The 16,618-nt window shown below is 50.2% G+C and overlaps 1 protein-coding gene across 1 annotated transcript in view; it reads left to right on the plus strand.

Moving 5' to 3' along the window:
• Positions 1–9,381, plus strand: part of LOC122729450 (kielin cysteine rich BMP regulator) — a 30,180-nt gene extending 20,799 nt beyond the window's left edge. The window contains exons 24-34 of the mRNA XM_043968340.1: positions 427–509; positions 601–721; positions 884–963; positions 2,548–2,647; positions 4,577–4,719; positions 5,292–5,464; positions 5,575–5,686; positions 5,846–5,947; positions 6,592–6,756; positions 8,197–8,503; positions 9,125–9,381. Of these exons, the coding sequence (XP_043824275.1) occupies positions 427–509; positions 601–721; positions 884–963; positions 2,548–2,647; positions 4,577–4,719; positions 5,292–5,464; positions 5,575–5,686; positions 5,846–5,947; positions 6,592–6,756; positions 8,197–8,503; positions 9,125–9,381 (1,643 nt within the window). The remainder of the gene's footprint in view (positions 1–426; positions 510–600; positions 722–883; positions 964–2,547; positions 2,648–4,576; positions 4,720–5,291; positions 5,465–5,574; positions 5,687–5,845; positions 5,948–6,591; positions 6,757–8,196; positions 8,504–9,124) is intronic.
• Positions 9,382–16,618: the final 7,237 nt, after the last annotated feature.

Consider the following 16,618-nt stretch of genomic DNA (forward strand, 5'->3'; position numbering starts at 1 on the left):
AGGAGGGAACAGTTTGGCGAGGGTGGTGGCTGGGGGGAGGCTGGGCTGGTGATTCCTGGGGCCACCACCAGGTGTTTTGACTCTTGTCTTACCACTGGACTCTGATGACTCTGGAGGAGAGAATGGGTTCAATGACCTTGTGCAGCTCTGCCTCACTTAAACCCAATTCACTCTCAAGTCAAGCCATCACCCTCATTGGTCTTTGAGAATGAAGGATGAACAACAAACAATGATAATCCAGGACTCCTCCCTGTGCTGTAACCAGGGACCTCACCCCAATTTCTACCTTGTAGTAGTTTGTCTCGGCTTTTGTGCCTCAGTTTCCCCTTCACCCCCAACTTTTCAAGTGGATTGGGAGAAGAATAAAGGAAGGAGTCCTTCTCAGGCAGTCCCCTGGGATTCTGGTTGATCTTTCCTTCATCCCAGGTTGCATCCATGAAGGCCAGACATATAGGCCTGGGGAGAGTTTCCAGCCAGGCAGTGACCCCTGTGAGGTCTGCATCTGTGAGGTAGGGAAGCACCTTGGTGGGCCATGTGGGGTGGAACACATGTAGTTCAACTCACCAGGAGACTGACACACATCACCCCACTTCCTTATAGTTGTCACCAGAAGGCACCCCACGCCTTCATTGTTACCGAAGATTCTGTCCCAGCTTGGTGGGCTGCCCTCCCAGCCAGCTCCTGCCCCCTGGGCCCCAGAACTGCTGTCCAACATGTGCCCGTGAGTCCCCCAAGCTGGCAAGTGGGGAGACCAAGAGGGAAGGTGGGAAGGAGGGGAATGCGGGCCATGAAGTGTTGGGAACTGTTGTTTCCTGCTGGTGCAGGGTCTGGGGCATGGAGGCCTAGGCCCCCAGCCCTGGCCCCTCTGTGTCTGTCTCCACAGAAGCCCTGAGTAACTGTACTGTTGGCCTGCTGGGGAGGGAGCTGACCCCACCGGACCCCTGTTACACCTGTCAGTGTCAGGTGGGCCCAAGCTCCACCCATCTCAGAGCCTAAGAATGAAGGGGCTCACCCCTTCTCTGGCCCAGCAGCTCAAAGAGCATAGCTCCCCTCTTCCTGTGTTACTACCTGTTTTCTGGAGACCGAAATGCACTGAATTTGGAATCAGATCATCTGGATTCAAACCCAGGCTCAGCTACTTACACTTGTGTAACCTTTTTTTGTGCGGCAATGGGGGTTAAGTGACTTGCCCAGGGTCACACGGCTAACACTTGTGTAACCTTGAGCACATCATGGAACCACTGGGGACCTTGGGTTCTTCATCTATTGGGAGGGGCACATTGGACTGGGTGGCCTCTAAGGTCATTTCCAGTGATGCTCCTGTAGAGAATTCTAGTTGATCCCCCATTCATCTAGATGTTGCTCAGTCTCCTGAATTCTTCATGTCCCCTCCTCTCCTTGGATGCTGCTGCCATCTTGGTGCAGGCCCTCATCATCTCACCGTGATTACTGTAATAGTGGGTCTGCCTGCCTCAAGTCTCTTCCCACTCCAGTCCATCCTTCATTCAGCCACCAAAGTGATATTCCTAAAGTGCAGGGCTCACCAGGTTGCCTCCCTACTCATTAAACTCCAGTGGTTCCTTATCACCTCCAGGGTCAAATATAAAATCCTCTGTTGGGCATTCAAAGCTTTCATAACCCATCCGTCCTTACTTTTCCAGTCTTCTTTCACCCTAATTTTCTCCATGGACTCATTGATCCAGTGACACTGGCCTCCTGGCCAGCTGAGGGCAGCTAGGTGGTGAAGTGGACCTGGAGTCAGGAAGATCTGAGTTTAAATCCAACCTCAGACACTTACTAGCTGTGTGTCCCTGGGCAAGTCACTTAACCTGTCTGACTTGGCTTCTATATCTTTAAGATGGGAATAATAATAGCACCTACCTCTTAGGGTTATTGTGAGGATCAAATGAGATATTATAAAGTTCTTGGCACACACAGTGCCTGGCCCATAGTAAGCACTATATAAATGTCAGCTATGGGGCAGCTAGGTAGCGTAGTGGATAAAGCACTGGCCCTGGATTCAGGAAGACCTGAATTCAAATCCAGCCTTAGACACTTGACACTTACTAGCTGTGTGACCCTGGACAAGTCACTTAACACCCATTGCCCTGCCAAATATATATATATATATATATATATATATATATATATATATATAAATGGCAGCTATCATTATAATCCCATGAACAAGACACTCCATTTCTTTTCTTTCGTTATCCCCCCCATGCCTAGAAAGCTCTCCTCTTCAACTCTGCCTATGAACTTCTCTGGCTTCCTTTAAGTCCCTACTAAAATCCCCATACACAACCCTGCTTAATTCTAGAGCTTTTCCTCTGTTAATTATTTCCTATTTGTTTTTTGTATGGCTTGTTTGCTTGTTGTCTCCTCCATTGGACTGTGAGCTCCTTGAGAGCAGGGACTGTCTTTTGCTTCTTTTTTGTATTCCTTCCCAGCCCTTTGCACAATCCTTGGCGTAAACAAATGTTTATTGACTGACTGACAAGTCCCTAATCTCAACTTCTGCTCTCTCTTGCTCACTCCACCTAGGACTTGACTTGGCTCTGTATTCACCGAACCTGCCCCCAGCTCAGTTGCCCTCCTACCGAGCACCACACTGTCCCAGGGACCTGCTGCCCTATTTGCCGTGGTGAGTAACCAGCCCCATGCCTAGATGCCAGCCCTTAGCAGGATAGGTGAGTGGGCCACAGGGCCTGTGGGCAGCAATGAGGGTTGAGGCCTTCTCCTTCTATACAGGGTGGAGAGGACAGAGAGGGAAATCTCTCCCTCTGACATTTGGTCGGGGTTTCAGGAAGCTGGCCTGGGGTTCAGTGCCTTGAGGTATGTCTGTCTGTGGGAGCTCAAAGCTCTGAACTCTTCCAGGCCTAATAACATTTTGCTCTCCCCCCTTCCCCCATAGGGAAGTCCCACCCTTGCTTGGATGAAGACCTATATACAGAAGAAAGAGCACTAGATTTAAAGTCAGAGGTCCTTAGTCTGAAGCCCAACTCAGCCACGTAGCCAGTCAGCCAATGAGCATTTATTAAGCACCTACTATATGCCAAGCACTGTGCTAGGTGATGTTCTAGGACAAATCCTGTAGCTGTCTCTGGGTCTTTTCAAATAAGAGGGTTGATCTCAGGTCCCTTCAGGCTCTAAATTAATGATTTTATGACTCCAGATCTCAAGGTTCAAACCTTCTAAGCTAATTTGGCCTCAGGCCTGAAGAATCTCTGGGCTAATGATAAAGATGGGTATTTTTATAATGCTTTTAGGTTTAAGAAGCGTTTTCCTTGCAAAAATAAATGTTAGCTATTATTATTAGCTATTATTAGTTAGGTGGAGATGGCATGCAGTATTGTCCCCATTCTACAGAGGCGGAAACCGAGGTTTAGAGATGAAATGATTTACCCACCACGTTCACAAAAGCAGTGGGAGCACCAGGGCTTCAATCCATATCTTGTTGACTCCCAAGTCTAGTAAAAAGTGTTGGCCACTTTCCCTTGGATCGGAAGCCACCTTCAACTTCACAGGAGGCGTCAGAGGACAGTGGAAAGAGCACTGGCTTTGTATTGCAGGACCTGGGTTCAAATGCTGGCTCTACTCCTTAAGAGTTGTGTGAGATTATTCAAATCACTTCACTTCTCTGTTAAATGTGGACATTTGGACTAATTCCCTAAAGTTCTTTCTAATTCAAAATCTTATTGTCTGTCCCAAGTTGGGGCATATAGAATGTCACATGGAGGAATGCCCAGCTCTGGTCGGCCCTGATGACTGGACATGAGAATGCAATATGGGTAGTTGCTGTGACCAATATGAAGGTGTGTCACTGGGGAGGGTACATATACATCTCACCTGGAGTACAGTCCTGTGTGCAGGATGATAGATATCTGGAGAGAATTGGATGGGACTAGAAAGGAATACATCTTTTCCTCAGTGGTTCATGGTACCTTTACAAAGATTAACCATATATTAAGACATAAAAATATTACAGTTAAAAGCCAAAAAGCAGAAATATTAAAAGTGTCCTTTTCAGATCACAATGCAATAAAAATTATTCTGTTTGTTTTTTGTGGGGCAATGAGGGTTAAGTGACTTGCCCAGGGTCACATAGCTATTAAGTGTCAAGTGTCTGAGGCTGGATTTGAATTCAGGTCCTCCTGAATCCAGGGCTAGTGCTTTATCCACTGTGCCACCCAGCTGCCCCATGCAATAAAAATTATATTTAATAAGGGACCACAGAAGCATAGATTAAAAATTAACTGGAGATTAAACAACCTAATCTTAAAGAATGAGTGAGGGGACAGCTAGGTGGTGCAGTGGATAGAGTTCAAATCTTGCCTCAGACACTTGACACTTATTAGCTGTGTGACCCTGGGCAAGTCACTTAACCCTCATTGCCCCACCAAAAAGAAAAAAGAATGGGTGAGTTAAAGAACAAATCATAGAAACAATAATTTCATTAAAGGGAATGACAATAATGAGACAGCATAGTAAAAGCTATGGGACACAGCAAAAGCAGTAAGCAGAGGAAAAGTTATACCTCTAATTTTTCCTTCTTTGCTTTGTGTCTCCCCAGCCCCCAGCCCTTCCTGCTCCTATAAGGGCCATGTGGTGCCCTCAGGTGAGCAATGGGTGGTGGATGAATGCACCAGCTGCTCCTGTGTGGCAGGCACCGTGCAATGCCTCAGTCAGCACTGTTCTCCGATTACCTGTGACCCTGTGAGTGCCCAGGAATCTCCAGCCTAAGGAGAGGAAATGTACTAGTCCAGATAAACACAAGCCTCCCAGGAGGCTTTCTATGGGAAGGCCCTAGGCACTGGGGACTTAGCCATGGGATTTATACCATGTGGATCTGGCTAAGCAGAGAGGGAGGGTCTCTGTTTCATGTACCAGCTCTTTGAAGGCTCCTGAAACATCAAAGGGGATAAAGTTCTAAGGTAGGTCGGGAATCCACAAAGACTATCAAGACCACTCCTCCCTAGCTAGACAAATATCAGCCTGGGAGCTGGGAGTCTTTTAGGGATTCTGGGAGACTCCTGGAAAAATTAAGTTGGCAAACTCCGATCCTATGGAAAGGATCTGGGCACAGGGACAGAGCTCTGGAGGTACCAGCGTGTGTACTCTGGGAGGGGATAGTGCCTTCTATAAAGCATTTCCTTGCTGTGGGTTAAAATCAAGGGGGGGGGGCGGTTCTAGTCCCAGCTCCCCTGACCATAATGAGGGCGGGGAACTAGAAGCTGTCCTCTCCAGTGCTATGGTTTTATTTGTATGATCTCTGTGGGCTGAGCTAGGAGGAGGCCCCCGTCCTGGATCCCGGCAGCTGCTGTCCCCGCTGCCTCCCCCGCCCGGCTTCCTGCTTGGCCTTCGGGGATCCACATTATCGCACCTTCGACGGCCGCCTGCTGCACTTCCAGGGCTCTTGCAGCTACATGCTGACCAAAGACTGCCACGCGGGAGACTTCAGGTGCCTCCCTACCTTAGATCCTGCCCCAGGTCTGAACGCCACCCCCCCCCCCGCCCTCTACGGGGCCACAATCAGTCCCCTGGACGGCTTAGAACCCTTTATACCCACAGCATCCATGTGACCAACGATGACCGGGGCCGGAAGGGTGTGTCCTGGACCAAAGAGGTGACGGTCCTGCTCGGAGATACCGTCATTCGGCTTCTGCAGGACCGAGTGGTCATGGTGAGGGGGAAGGGGGGGGGGTGGTCAAGGGGCTGGGGCTCCCGAGATCTATCCCAGTGTGGACGTGGATGGGAAAAAGCAGAGGAGGGAGGGAGGGACGCGAACATTTCGCAGGTACCCTTGCTGGCTGTGCTCACCTGCTCTCCCGCCTACCCCCAGGTGGATGGACACCCTGTGTCCCCGCCCTTCCTGAAGGAGCCCCTGCTCTACGTGGAGTTGAGAGGAGGCACCGTGTTACTGCATACCCAGCTGGGCCTTAAGGTTGGGAAGAGGGGGACAAGACCAGGTTCAGGCGGGACCCAGCCTGGAGGGATGGTGTTGTTGGGGACTGGGGGCGGGGAGGGGGCCGTGGTAGCCTGGGAGAAGGAGGATGTTTTAGTTCTAAGATTAGGGTTCCGTTTATGCTTTCAGTACCACCCACCAGCATACATACATACAAGGCACCTGCCTCCCTGTGCCTCCGTTTGCCCATCTGTAAAATGAAGGGGTTGGACTAGATGGTTTCTGAGGTCTCTTCCAGCTCTGGATTTAGAAGTAAAACACTTTCCTATGCCTTGAGTACCAGAGTAGCTGAAAACACGTTTACATTTCTAGAAATGTGTAGAATATGGGTTTGCATCTCACAGCTGGGACCCAGGTTCAAGGACTCCCTTGGCTGATGGCATCTCATTCATGAGCTGAGACGTGCTTCTTTTTGGGAAGAGCTTATATAACAGACATCCCTGTCCCATAAATCTGCCCGGTGTTCTTCCCTATGGTCCTAAGGTTATTGTTTGATGTCGTTTGCAAGGATGCCCTAAGAGTGCTTCCTCTCCAGGTCCCAGGGCTCCCCCTACTGTCCTCAGCCCATTGTTGCTGTAGCACTCCCTTCTCCCTCCCCTGTGCAGTCAGGCCTCTCCCCACAGGTGCTGTGGAATGGGCAATCCCAGGTAGAGGTCACCGTGCCAGGTTCCTACCGAGGCCGAACCTGTGGGCTTTGTGGGAACTTCAACGGCTTCCCACAGGACGAGCTGCAGGGCCCCTCGGGGCTGCTCCTGCCTTCAGAGGCTGCCTTTGGCAACAGCTGGCAGGTGAGTGGCTGAGCCCCTTGAGCTTGGCTGCTGGGGATGAGCGCACAGGGCACCCCCCCCCAAGAGGCAGCAGGGTCCAGTGGAGAGAGCACTGGGGAGAATAAGAAGCAACAAAACTCCGGCTAAATACCAGCAGTGTTACTAATGTGCTGGCAAAGTGGAGGCTTCTCCCTCCTGCTAAGGTGACAAATTCACTCTTCCAGGGACTGGTCTTTATAGGGGTCTTTGGGAAGCATCTGTAGTGTTCAGATTAAATGTGTCAATAACTGTTGGGAGGGGGAGTGAAATTGACCTGAGACTTTATCAGCATAGGGAACTCCTGGTAAGAAACTTCCTGTTTCGATTGATTGAATGAATGTGATTGATTGATTCTCAGCACCTGGTCTTAGATAGCTGGGGACACCAAGAAGCTCAAGTCACAAAAACAGTATGGATTAAAGGCAAGCCTTGAACACACTCTTCCTGATTCAGAAGCTTTCTCTCTACCCATTATATCATATGTACATATACATATATACACATACATATACACATGCACACACACATGCACATAATTATGTATATATGTATGTGTATATATATGTGTGTGTGTGTATGTATATATGTATGAGTGAATGAATGAATGAATGAATGAATGAATGAATGAATGAATGAACGAATGAAAAAGCCCTGGCCTCGTCATATTTGAACTCAAATCCCATCTCTGAAACACTTATTAGCTATGGCCATGGTCAAATCACTTAACCGTCCTGGGCTTCCATCTTCTCGTTTGTAAAATGTGGGTAATAATCCTTGAGCAGAGTCATGGTGAAGAAAGCACTTTGAACATTCAAATGCTGTAGAAATGAGTGGTTCTCCAGCGCACAAAGCCAGGTGAAGCTTCCGGGAGGATAAAGGGGAGAGAGAAGGGGTAGGTGGCTATGTGGCTCAGATCTAGCACCATGCAATGAGTGAGTAGGACATTTACCCTTTTTCTTTGCTAGGCAGCTAGCTAGGTGGCTCAATAGATACAGCATGTGGACCCGGAGTCAGGAAGACCTGAGTTCAAATGTGACCTCAGAGACTTACTAGCTATATGACCCTGAGCAGGCCATTTAACACAGTCTGCCTCAGTTTCCTTCTCTGTAAAATGAAAACAATATGGGGCAGCTAGGTGGCACAGTGGATAGAGAACTGGCCCTGGATTCAGGAGGACCTGAGTTCAAATCTGGCCTCAGACACTTGACACTCACTAGCTGTGTGAACTTGGGCAAGTCACTTAACCCTCATTGCCCTGCAAAAAATAAATTTTTTTAAAAGAACCTACTATGTAGTACCACAGTATCCCTCTTGTGCTAGGCACTAGGAATACAAAAACAGTTCCTGCCACTAAGAAGCTTCTTTTTCATTGGCTATGGTCATCTTTGGGGGCCCCATCACATCGGTATTTCCTTCTTCTAGATCCCGGAAAGGCCTGGGCTCAGCCACCCATGTGCCCCAGGCCGAGAGGTAGACCCATGCCGGGAGGCCGGGTACAGAGCCCGGCGTGAGGCCAATGCCCGCTGTGCCATGCTGAAGTCATCGACATTCCAGCGCTGCCACAAGGCTGTGCCCCCTGAGCCCTTCTTTGCTGCTTGTGTCTATGATCTCTGTGCCTGTGGGACTGGTGCTGCCGCTGATGCCTGCCTTTGTGATGCCCTGGAGGCTTATGCCACCCGATGCCGCCAGGCCGGCATCATTCCCATCTGGCGGGGTCCAACACTCTGTGGTAAGACTGGGCAAATAGTGGGGGTGTTTAACTTGGAGAAGACAAAAGGGGGCAAGGGAGAGAAGAGCTGCCTTCAACTACCTGAAGGTCTATCGTGGGGAAAAAAGGGCTCATGAGCTTATTCTATTATTGGTTGCCTCTGGTAGCGCCCCATCAGAGCTGCATCTGATAGTATCCCATCAGTGGGTCTTCAGTAAAAGGCTGGACAACCACTTGTCCAGGTACAGTGTAGAGGGAACTCCTGTCAGGTGAGTTGGACTGGATCAATGCTATCACACTCCACTAGAAACAGAGCCACTAAACTGTACATAAGGCCCCCCCGAAGCCACATGTTGACTTAGAAAGCCACAGGCTAATATTATCTATGTTTTAGGGTATTTTTCTTGGTTTTGTTAATTATTTCCCAATGGCATTATAATCTAGCTGGCCCTTGGGAATCTTGATTCCTCTGGACTGGTCTCTGGTTTCCGGGGTCCCTTTCTCCTCTGAGCTTCTAGAATTCTAGAATGTGTTCACAGGAGGAAGCTGCTTAGAGTAGGTTGGGCGGGGAAGCAGGGAAAGGGCAGATAAGAATTGGACCAGCTTGATCCCTGGCCCTAAGACTGTCTACTTTCCCTACAGTGGTGGGCTGCCCCCTGGACCGGGGCTTCATCTTTGACGAATGTGGCCCTCCTTGCCCCCGGACCTGCTACAACCAACATGTGCCTCTGGGTGAACTAGAAGCCCACTGTATACGGCCCTGTGTGCCCGGCTGCCGGTGCCCAGCGGGACTGGTGGAGCATGAAGCTCACTGCATCTCTCCTGAGTCCTGCCCCCCTGTCCTGCTTACCATGGACCCGAGGCCCACCCCTGGGGAACCCCTCCATAATAAAACATGAGTGTTGTCTGGGAGTGGGCCTAATACCATACCCCTCATAACATACCCCTCAGACTAGTACTCACTAGGGACTGGGGGGCTCTGATCCCAACTCCAGGTACTTCCCACCTTGCCATTTTTCCTCTGAAAACCAGCCTTCCACACCAGCTCCAACCAGGTTCACCATCCATCTCCCTCCCTGATGTGGCCCAGAGAGTGGTTCTCTCACATACATGAGTTGTTGGAGGACTAGCTCATCTTGGCCTAGGAAAATGAAAGGAAGGAGCTGGGGGGGAGTATGTCCTACCTGGGTACAAGGGAAGATGTGGCCAGTGCCCACGTGAGCCCAAAGGGAGGCTCTGTGCTGTAAGCTGTGCTTGAAACATTAAATGCCCCCTGGGCCCTTCTTCGCAGCAGGCAGTCATCTCTCTTCACCAAGGCCCCAGGGTGGCAGTGTGATTGGGAGCCACTAGTCCCAGGCTGCCCAAACTAGACACGCTTTCCTGAAGGAAGACATCTAAGGGCCTAGTGCTACTGGAAGCTGGAGGAGGCTGTTACCTGGGAACAGCTTTTCCCTCATTCCTTAGCCTCTCCTTCCCTGTGGGGAACATTCTGATCTACTAGACATCGTGGTGGTGCTGACGGGCATATTGAAACTAGAGGGACCTGATCCCCAGGTGGGATGTGTAACAAATGCAAGGCTCCAGCACTGAGCCTTTGGCCTCACTGACCCAAGAGGCAGTGTGAACAGTGGATAGAGATTAGACTTGTAGTCAAGAAGACCTGAGTTCAAATCTTACCTCTGGAACTAACTATGACTAGATTAAGTCACAAAACCTCCCTTGTCTTTAGTCTGCAAGTCATAAAAGTAGAGGATTCAGCTGGGCGGCCTTTAAGGTTCTTTCCAGCTCTAACTCTCTGAGCCTAGGATTCTTTGACCAGAAGTCAGCTTTCCCACTCAGAGTCATCGAACTATGAAAGCAGAAAGTCAGCAACTGCTATTTCAATTCCACTTAACCCAACAATGAAATAAGCAGTAGCCCTGAGGAAGGCATCCGCCTTCTCTTCTCTTACCTGTATCTCTGCAGCCAGAGCAACAGCCAAAGTCTCTGGGCTTAGGTCCTCCCTAAGCTGGACTTCGTTCTATGATTGTAGAATTGAACCTGCAGGAGACGGGGAGAAGAGGAGGGCTCGGTGAAACCTTATTGTGGCCGAGTGGGGCAGCTCTGGGGAGTCTGGTGACTGGCTCCCTGTATCACCACTCCATCACTCCAATGGGTATGCCCTGGGGGGCCGTGCTGTAGGCTGCCTGAGGTCTTGGACACAAAATCACATACTGAAGGGCCAAGGAGCAATGATTGTGTATCACCCTAGTAACAGCTACATCTTCACAGAGCTGTTAGAGGTCCCAGGCCCCTCGCCCTCCACCGCTAGGTCCTCCCTTCAGAGCCTAGCGGAGGAAGCCTCCCTTCAGCCTTCACATATTCCTTATGAAATTTCCTTGAGTCCTAATTCAAAGTCCAGGGCTTTCTGGGCCCTCCTAGCTCCTGGACAAGCGTGGCATCAAAGTCAGATAATCGCTGCCTCTGACTTCTAATTCCCCTCTCTTTTCTCCTGCTGCCCCCACCATCTCCAGGTAGGCTTTCCTAGCCTTCGAGTCCCTCCTTTTCTTTACTCTCTCCACTCTTCAGATCACAAAAAGACATTTTTCTAGGATTTATTTATTTATAAGGGGAAAGGAATATAAATTCTGGAAATAGACCCCAAGCTAAGGTAACTGGAATCCACATCAGATGAAGCTACCTGGTCCCAGACTGGCTGACCCTACACTTCCCAAGTCACTCTTTCTTCTGTACTAAAGTTTCTTTCAGACCTGGCTTGGCCAGTTCTGATTGCCCCTGGGCCAGCCAGGAATGGGGCCGCTGCCCATGATCTTCTCTCTGGGATGTCTCAGCAGAGTTTGGGATTCCTCTATGTGCACCCTTTGACCTGGTCTCGGCTTTACTCATGGTGAATCAGGAAGCCTCCTGACGACATGTCCAGCTTGTGGCAGTTCACCCAGGAGGTTCTGTCCTAACCTGTAATCAATCACTTGGCCAGAGAGATAACTTTGCCCTCCCTAACAGATAAGGAATTATAGACAGATAAATAGCACATTTCTGCTACCTGAAAATCAGAACAATTCAACCCCATACACAGGTCAATTTTATGGTTCCCAACAGGCTTTTTTTCCCCTGATGGTATGTCTCCTATACCTCCACTCCTTTACCACAAGACTACCCAGAAGTGCATAATCACTTCTCTCCCTGAATGGAAAGTTGTTGCTCAGCTACTGGTGAGAGGTGAGTAAGAGACAAGGGGGCTTGGCCCATTCTGAGCCACCTTTTATTTCGAGGCCTTATTTTATAGTTGTTTGGAGGTGAACTTGGGAGAGTGCAGGCAAGTTCCTGCCTTACTCCGACATCTTTCCTGAGCTACCCTTTGGTAAAGTGGAACAACCAATACCTCCAATTCCTCCAACACTAGTGGAAGGTGAGGGTACAGAGATCTAGAGAACCCCATTATCTTGCATTCCTGCTTCCTAGATGGCCCAAGAGGGCTTTCTTCTCCTCCCCTTTCACTGTTTCTCAATCATTTCCAGTCTATGAAACGCTGGATTTGTGGAAGCCACAGAGTATAGAGGGGTGAAAGAAGGGGAGGAGAGGAAACCAAGAGTGGAGGCCATGGTATATTAGGGAAAGCACTAGATTTGGAGTCATGGAAATGCAGAAGGACCCTCCAGGGCTCCCCTGAGTAAGACTCCCCTCTGCATCATTCCTAACAAGTAGTTACCTAGCCTTTTCTTGAAAAATCTCCACTGAGATGCAGGGCCATAACTAGAAATTCTGGTGCCTTGGACAGGCAACATGAAAAAAGCCCTCAAATTATCTTCATGAGACAAATTCAAAGGGGAGGTGGTGAACCTTAATGAGACCCCATATGCCTTGGGACATAAGGCTCAACTGGCCGGAGCAGAGTGCGGGCAACCCTGGCACATAGGGCCAGTGTGGGGACAGTCCTAAGAATACTCCCAGGCTGCTGGGGAGAGAATGTCCCCAAGGGAGGGAGTAGAGCAGGGCAGGACAGGGCTGGGAAGGACCCCACCTGGTGCATGGCTGCCAGCAGAGGAAACAAACTATCTGCTAACTTCCTATGTTCTTACCAGTTAGCAGACTCAGTCCCGCTAGACTACAACTGCTGTCAGTGCCATTGAAATTTCAGGGCCCCGGAGCAAAGTCTGTCCCTCCCACCCCATAATTCAAGATGAGAAGGGTCCCACAACATCCCCCTTTTTTGGACAGCTCCAGCTTTTAGTAAATGTTTCCTTATCAACCCCAAACCTGCCTCTTTGCATCTTCTACCCATTTCTCCTACGTTGGGGTTCAGATCCTACTCCTGCTACCTGCTAGCTGTGTAATATTGGGCAAATCATCCGACTCCTGTGAGGCTCAGTTACAAAATGAAGGGATTGGACTAGAAACGAAACGATCCCTGAAGTCTCTTCTGATTACATCTTATGATGCTAATAGCTACAAATATACACAATCATAAATACACTTTTTCTGTCCTCTGAATTCACCAGCAACTTCTTGTCCCTCTGACTCAGCATTGGCAAAGGGATTGGGAAATTCCATTTTCCCCAGCGTAACCATAAAATGTCCAGAACACAGAGCTGCAGAGCATTGGGCTAAATTGTCCGGTCGGGTTCCTCTTTCCCCGCCCCCAGCAGGTGCCTCTCCAGCAGGTCAGCTCAGGTGTCAGAGGCCTCTGCATTATTGAGGGGATCGAACTGTCCCTGCCTTTCTTCCCTCGCTCCGCCTGCTCATCATTGTTCCCACACTTCCCGAGGGTCATCGAAGAGGCTCTGGAGGGAGGACTTGCCTAGTGAGCAGGGGCCCTCTCTCCAACTTCAGATGTGTGTAGGGGAGGGGGTCTTCAGGGGGTCCTTGAGGAACAGTTGGGAGGTGGGGGACAGCTGTGTCTGTATCCTCAGGTTTCATGCGACAGCCGGCAAGGGGCTTCAACCACTCCATGGAGTCAGATGTGCTGTTCCAGGATGCCCAGCTTCCCTTCCCCTCGGGGAAAATACTAGCTCTCTACCAGCAGCTCTTCCAGGCCCCTGCCAGGCTTGATGAACTCCTGGTGGCTGTGCATCAGGTAGGCAGAGGTGGGGGAGAGCAAAATGCCAGGGAGAGAAGCCAGGGTTGGGGCCTGACCCCTCCCCCCCATTGGGAACTCTCAGGTACGTGGGGCCAACTGCTCTCAGGAACTTGAGCTGCCTTTGGTGCTGCTGGAGATGGAGCGGAGACGGCAGGAGCAGGAGCAGGTATGGGGCACCAAGGACGGACCCGTCCCTGCCCTCCAAGGATGGGCATCGTCCCTCTACACCCCTCCATCTTTCCCCTTCCCTCAGGTTCTATGGGACTTGGAACTGCTGGCTGGAGCCAGACTCAGTCTTTTCTGGCCACACCAGGGACAGCTTAGGGGACCCCAGGTTGAGGCCGGGAGCTCAGAGAACCGTAACCAAGAGCCCTGTATCTTGGCCGGTGGGGAAGAGGAGCTGGTGAGTTGGAGGGTGAGAAGGGAGGAGGAGGAGGTGGTGGTCAGAGGGGAAGAGGGGCAGGGTGGCTTTGTGGGACAAGGCCTAGGTCGGAAAAGGAAGACCAAACCTTGAAGTCTCCCATGGAAATGGATGGTCCAAACTCACACTCTAGGCTCGCATCTCCTTACTAATCTCTGGGACTCATCGGGACCATAAACCAGAAGGTTCTGTCCTGCAACAGGCTCTTGAGCTTCCCTCCAGGGTGAATAATTCGTTTGTTGATTGGCCACTTGCAGAAACAGTGTGGCATTGTGGACTGTCTTAGGAGCAGGACTCAGAACTACAGTACAAGTGGCTATGACGCATCTTTCTTATTTGGGTGACAGACTCCCTGGAGAGTCTGAGGGTCCAGCTGGGATATATTTTGAATTGTGAAGTAGGAGACCCGGGTTCTAGTCCCAGTTCTATCATTATGGTCGACAAGGGGTGGGGACTACATGAGCTCTGGTGCAACTCTTATCTCAAATTCTGGGATGCTGTGGCTTTGTCTTTTTCCCTCCGTGGATGGCAGCAAAAGCTTCAGGGCAGATCAGACCTTCTCACCTCCCCCTCGGCTGTTTTGGGGGAGACATCTATAGCTGAGGGGAGGAGGCGAGAGAATGATAAGGTAGAATTCTGATTCCTAAGGTGGACTATGGTTTTTAGTCTCCTTCAGCCTCTTCTCCCCAGCATCCCCTGCACTGGTCTCTGGCCCAGGAGAGGGATATCTGGAAGCAAAGCCAACAGCTTTTGGAAAAGTGAGTCCTCTGTAATGGTTTCCTGTACTGTCCTGTCCCCGCCCCCGCCCCATCCGCCCCCCCCCCCCCCCCGCAGAGCACCTAGACTCTTTTCCTCTTTCTTTTATTCCCAGTGCCATCTTCATTAAACTTTATCATATACTCAGGGCTCCTTCCTGTCACCCACCCTTTCTGACACACAGATGCCCTGAGGTGCCCTCCCCAGAGCAGGGGGACCCTGGCATCAGACCTTCTGGGCAAAGGGGCTGTTTCTGAGAGGTGATGCAAAGACTAAGAGTCAGGATACCTATAATTCCCAGGCTCTGGTACTAACTAGGTATGTGAACTTGGGCAAGTTTTTTCATTTCCCCAGGCCTCAGTTTCTTCATCTGTAAAATGAATGGATTGGACTAACTGCTGAATTCTCATTTTGGACTTCACCTTGCATTCTCTTCTTCTTCTTCTTCTTCTTCTTCTTCTTCTTTTTTTTTTTTGGTGAGGCAATTGGGGTTAAGTGACTTGCCCAGGGTCACACAGCTAGTGTTAAGTGTCTGATGCCGGATTTGAACTCAGGTCCTCCTGAATCCAGGGTCGGTGCTCTATCCACTGAGCCACCTAGATGCCCCTTGCATTCTCTTCTAATTCAGTCTCAGTTCTGGCTTCTCCCTTTTTCATGCTTCTATTCCCCCAAGAGAGGCCAAGGCAAAATAAGGCCTGTTTCCTAGGAGATAGGCCAGGCAGAACTTGTTAAAACCACAAGTCGGGGTTAGAGAAGGGAAGACATCCTTGCCCCAGGCCCTATGTCCTGTCTTGGGAGAAGGGTTCAGGGCTCTAGAAGGTGTGTATGGATGTGCATATATTTGGGGGTGCCATTTAGGACACAGATAATTGGAGATGGTAAAACCTGGAGATGTAAAGGCCAATGGTACCCATCCCATTCTCCAATCTCATTCCATCTTGCCAAAGTCTCCTGTCAGGGCACCCACAGTGTTCTGGTTTGGCTGTAGATGGAGGACTGAAGGCCTTGTGGTGAAGTGGGGTATAGCCAGAGCTGAAGGTGGCGCAGATCCAGATCTGAGGTTTGGGAGCCCTGGAATGGCAGCATGGGCAACACTTGGTAAGTTTACCAGACCTAGTGGGAGAGGGTGGCTGTGAGTCTTCCATTAACTGGGTGACAATTACTTCCTCTTTCCTCAAAGGGCCAGAGGCCGAGGCTGGGACTTCACTCAAGGCTGATACCTGGGAACTGGACTGTTTGCCTGAGAAAAGCCAGAGAGAACAGCCTGGGGAGGAGGAGCCAAGTAAGCACCCACCCTCAGAACCCAAGAATTCTCCCTCTCTCCTGCTTCTATGAGAATTAAAGGGAGGTGGAAGTCCACAGACATAACTAAAGTGAGGACCCTGAATTCAGTGCCAGCAGCAAAGATACAGGGCATATGCCCCCAGCAAATAGTCCTTTACACATTCTTCCTTGGGGCTGATCTCATCGTGGTTCCAAGCTAGGGAGGTCCAAGTGCAAGGCTCTATGGGGATAACCAGTAGGTTATATTTGGGGATAATCTGGACCAAGGCAGGCATATCTCACCCTATCTTTCTTCTCCTAGGTCACACCCAAGTCCTAGGGGTGATGCCTTCCCACTTCCCCATCACTGTGGGCGATAAAACTCCCTTATGATTCTGTGATTTAGTGTCCCCACATGTCCTACAGTCTGCTAGAGAGGAACTAGTACTTGGGGAAGGGGAGAGAAACGGACATAAACAGAAAGCCTCCTAATACCCTAACCCTTCCCTTTCTTCCTTTAGGGTTTACACTAGAACCTGACCTCACAGCTGAGAACATCTCCAGGGACAAGGGAAGCCCAGGCAGAGAAAAAAAGATTAAAGGGGGGGAGCATTGCAAG

Source organism: Dromiciops gliroides, chromosome 5 (genome assembly GCF_019393635.1).
Source record: "Dromiciops gliroides isolate mDroGli1 chromosome 5, mDroGli1.pri, whole genome shotgun sequence".
Taxonomy (NCBI): Eukaryota; Metazoa; Chordata; class Mammalia; order Microbiotheria; family Microbiotheriidae; genus Dromiciops; species Dromiciops gliroides.